At 39.3% G+C, this 3992-nt stretch overlaps 1 protein-coding gene across 1 annotated transcript; it reads right to left on the bottom strand.

Moving 5' to 3' along the window:
- Positions 1-2965: 2965 nt before the first annotated feature.
- LOC115271114 (uncharacterized) lies at positions 2966-3992 on the bottom strand. Its single transcript, XM_062849363.1, has one exon. It carries the CDS (start codon positions 3990-3992, stop codon positions 3222-3224), a length of 771 nt encoding a protein of 256 aa, XP_062705347.1. The 3' UTR covers positions 2966-3221.

The following is a 3992-nucleotide window of genomic DNA, read 5'->3' on the forward strand; positions in this document are numbered from 1 at the left end:
ATCGATCTTGGTAGAATACATTATTTTGGGCATTTTTTGTAAACTGTAATAATGGTCTTCAAAGGTATTGCACCCAGAGTCTCGTCCAGAGTCCCTCACGAGATTTCTTCCAGAGTACCCAAGTAACAATTCAGAACCACTAATAACCCAAGAAATAATTATCAGTTTAAGAAATGTTTCTCAAAGCAGCTTTGTTAAGCTTTAAGTCGAACTATATTGGGTTTAGTTAAGATGAAACGATGAAACTGTTGTTCAACTCTTGTTATCCCAGAAATGGAGAACTTGTTCATGTTCAACAACAGCCGTTCTATAAGCATTGTGAATGTTATGTTTATTCAATGATCGTTCCATTGTTTAACAGCTGTTGTTCAACGTTCAAACCTTTTACTACTTACAAAAATATCAGAAACTATTCTTCAACGTTGATTAAACCAAGTTGTATGATGTCTTTTTGTACATACATACATACATACATACATACATACATACATTTATTTGTTCAACATCATTAAGACAAGACATAATCAACAATAGTACGCCACAAGACTCGGTTTGTGGCTGCCGCTCTCCATCCTCCATTGATTTCTTCATTTTTTTATCCAGGAATATTCCTACAAAAATTCTTCCAGGTATTCACTAAGAAAGCTCTCCTGAGATTCCATAAAGAGTTCTTCGTGGGGTTGCTTCCGGGATTCCTCATCGGGTTTATCCAGAGTTCCTCCAGGGATTCACCGGAAATTTCTTCTGTTATTCTTTCAAATACGAATTCCGGGATTATTTTGAAAATTCCTGCTAGAACTCTTGTTGGGATTCCTTCAGAAACTCCCCCAGGAATTAATCCAGGATTTAAGGATTTCCTCAGGAATTTCATCGGTTTCTTCAGTATTTCTCCTGAGAATTCTTCAGAAACTCCTCCTGGAATTCCCTCGGAAATCGAACTTTGTATTTCATCAGGAATATCTTGAGATTCCTCCAGGAGCTCCTCAAGGAATTCTTTCGGAAATTCCTGCCGAATTTTTTTCAAGAATTATTCCAGGTATTCCTCCTGGCATTCCTCTAGGATTTCATTCAGGCATTTCTCCAGGGACTCCTGCAAGTGTTCTACCAATAATTTCTCCAGGAATTACCCCAGGTAATCCAGGAATTACCCCTCACGAATTCCAAAATTTGTCCAGGAATTCCTCCTGAGGTTCCTCCAGAAATTGTTTCAGGGATTCCTCCAGGTTTCTTTCCAAGAATTCCCCTAGGGATTCTTCCAAGTAATTCTCTAGAAATTGCTCTAAGGATGCCTCCTGGAATTCCTCAAGAGGTTTCTTAAGAATTACCCCAAGAATCCCTTCAGAAAGTCCTCCAGGAATTGATCTAGGAACTCCCATAGGAATTCCTTCAGAAATTACTACCGCAATTCCTCCAGGAATTCCTCTAGAAATTTCCTCCAGGAATTCATTCAAGAATTCCTCCAGAAGTTCTTCCAGGGATAGTTCCACGGAATTTCCCCAAAAATTCCTTTAATTTATCCAGGAATTCTTCCTGGGATTCCGCAAGATATTCGTCCAGAACTTTCTGCAGGAATTTGTCCAGAACTTTCCCGGCATTCTTCCTGAGATTCCTCCAGAAATTGCTTCAGGGATTCCTCCAGGGATTTTTCCAAGAATTTTCCCAGGGACTCTTCCAAGAATTTCTCTAGAAATTTCTCCAAGGATTCCTCTAGGAATTTTTCAAGAGGTTTCTTCAGAAATTTCTCCTGAGAGTTTCTCCATGGACTCATCCCGGGATTTCTCTAGGAATTCATCTAGAGATTGTTGCGGGAGTTCATCTAGAGGTCCCTCCCAGAATTCTTCTAAAACCTCCACCAGGAATTCATCTAGGAATTTATCCAGAGATTGCTCCAGGCATTAGTCCAGGAATTTCTTCAGGGATTATTAAGGGAAATTCTCCAGGGATTTCTTAAGGAATTTTTCGGCATCTCTCCAGGAATTTATCCAGGGGTTTCTCCAGACATTCCTCCAGAAGTACCTCCAGAGATTCCTTCACAAATTACTACCGCAATTTCTCCAAGAGTTTATCTAGAAAATCCTCCAGGGGTTCATTAAGAAATTCCCCCAAGCAATTCTTGGAAATTTCTCCTGGAACTCCATCAGAAATTCGCTCTCAGATCTCCTCTAGGAATTTCTTCAGAAATTTCTCCATGGATTCGTTTCAGAATTACTCTAGAGATTCTTCCAGCAATTCATTGAAGGATTCCTCAAATAATTGATTAAGGGATTCCTCCTGGAATTCTTCCGTGAATAGTTCCATGGAATTTCCCCAAGATTTTCTATAGAGATCTGTTCAGAAATTTCTGCTGGGGTTCCGCCTGGAACTTATCCGGAAGTTCCTCCTGAGGTTCCTCCAGGGTTCTTTCCAAGAATTTCTCTAAGAATTTTTCCAGGAATTCCTTAAGAGGTTCCTCCAGAAATTCCTCTGGGAATTATTTTAGAAATTCTAGAATTTCATCAGAAATTTCTCTGATGCTCCAGGCATTACTCCAGGAACTTCTCCAGGGATACCACCTTCAGAAATTTCTCCATTAGTTTCTCCAGGGATTCCACCAGGAATTTGTCCAGTAAATTCTACAGGATTTCCTCCAGAAATACATCTAGAAACAGCTGAGAAAATTTGCTTATGATTTCACAAAAAAGTTGTGTCTACGATGCTTCGTTCTTGAGTTATGATTTTTCAAAGTAGGTGATGTCTACGGAAAATGCTTGTTTGCCACTGGAGTTTTCCGGAAAATTAGGCGGCTCTGATTTTTTTCAACTTAGTTTTTGTTCATATATATAAATATGATCCCTTCCTATGAAAAAAAAATTCATCAACCTTCAGAACCTTCGTACCAATTTGTACGATGATAAAAAAAATGCCCCAAAGCTCCAGGCACTAGTCCAGGAACTTTTATTTATTATTATTTATTTATTATTATTATTATTAATTCAACGGACTTATTTTAGTCTAATTGAATGAACTTATTCTAACTGGTATTGAAGGCTCAGGATAGGCTACGTTGATTCAATAATCGTATTTTAACATTTTAACAAACATTTTAACAAAAATTTCAACAACATTTACGCAAACTTTTTAAAACACTTAACAAAACAAGGGAAAAACAGTTCAAAGTAAATACAATTACAACAACATAAATCTATCCATAGAATTTAAATAATGTACAGTAATGAAACACATCACAAATTATCGGGCTTCCAAGTGCATTCTCTTCTCCTAAATTCACGAAATTTTACATATCTCGGCCATGTAGTAGACATCATTGCAGCCGGTTTCCATTTACAATGCAAGATTATTTTAAACGAAACGTAGTCAAGCGTACTACAATCAACCCATCGCGGAACAAGTTTCTTAATGTTTCTGCACTCGGCATCAGAGGCTCCTAAACTTCGGGCGACCATCAATTGGACATCCTCCTCGGAAACGTTCCCATCGATGTTTGTCATCAATAATGCGAAACTCTCATCTACAGCAGATTCCGTTAATCGTTCCGAAGCTGCAGATACACTTGGCGTTACATTGCATGCGTTTGTTCCACTCATTTCTCTACTGAATTGCCGTGATGAGTTGGGAGTTGAGTGCCGCATCATCTCCGTGTTTGGGAGGCAGCTCGCAGTAGTAGTTAGCGTAGACAGTATTGACTCTACTTTCCCCTTCAGCTCTTCGACATCGCGTTGTAGTGCAGATTGTTGTTCAGGATTGAGCGAGAGCTCGGGTCGAGAAGATAATTCCTTCGCATTCGCGCTTCGATCATTTCTCCAGCAAACAAATTCGTCGATGCACTCGTCACACAACCAAAAGCTGTTTTTATATGGAGGTGATACAGCAGCAAGATTAGGTGTATCCAACCCCACACAAGCAGCGTGGTGTATTGCAGCACACAACCCATTGCAGTGAATGAATGGTTGAATACTCGTTTCTACTGGCAGGGCACACTTTTTGCAATCCAT

The sequence above is a fragment of the Aedes albopictus genome, chromosome 2, assembly GCF_035046485.1.
Source record: "Aedes albopictus strain Foshan chromosome 2, AalbF5, whole genome shotgun sequence".
Taxonomy (NCBI): Eukaryota; Metazoa; Arthropoda; class Insecta; order Diptera; family Culicidae; genus Aedes; species Aedes albopictus.

Coding starts and splice junctions, on each gene's coding strand:
- LOC115271114 (XM_062849363.1), bottom strand. CDS start 3,992: ATGGATTGCAAAAAGTGTGCCCTGCCAGTAGAAACGAGTATTCAACCA.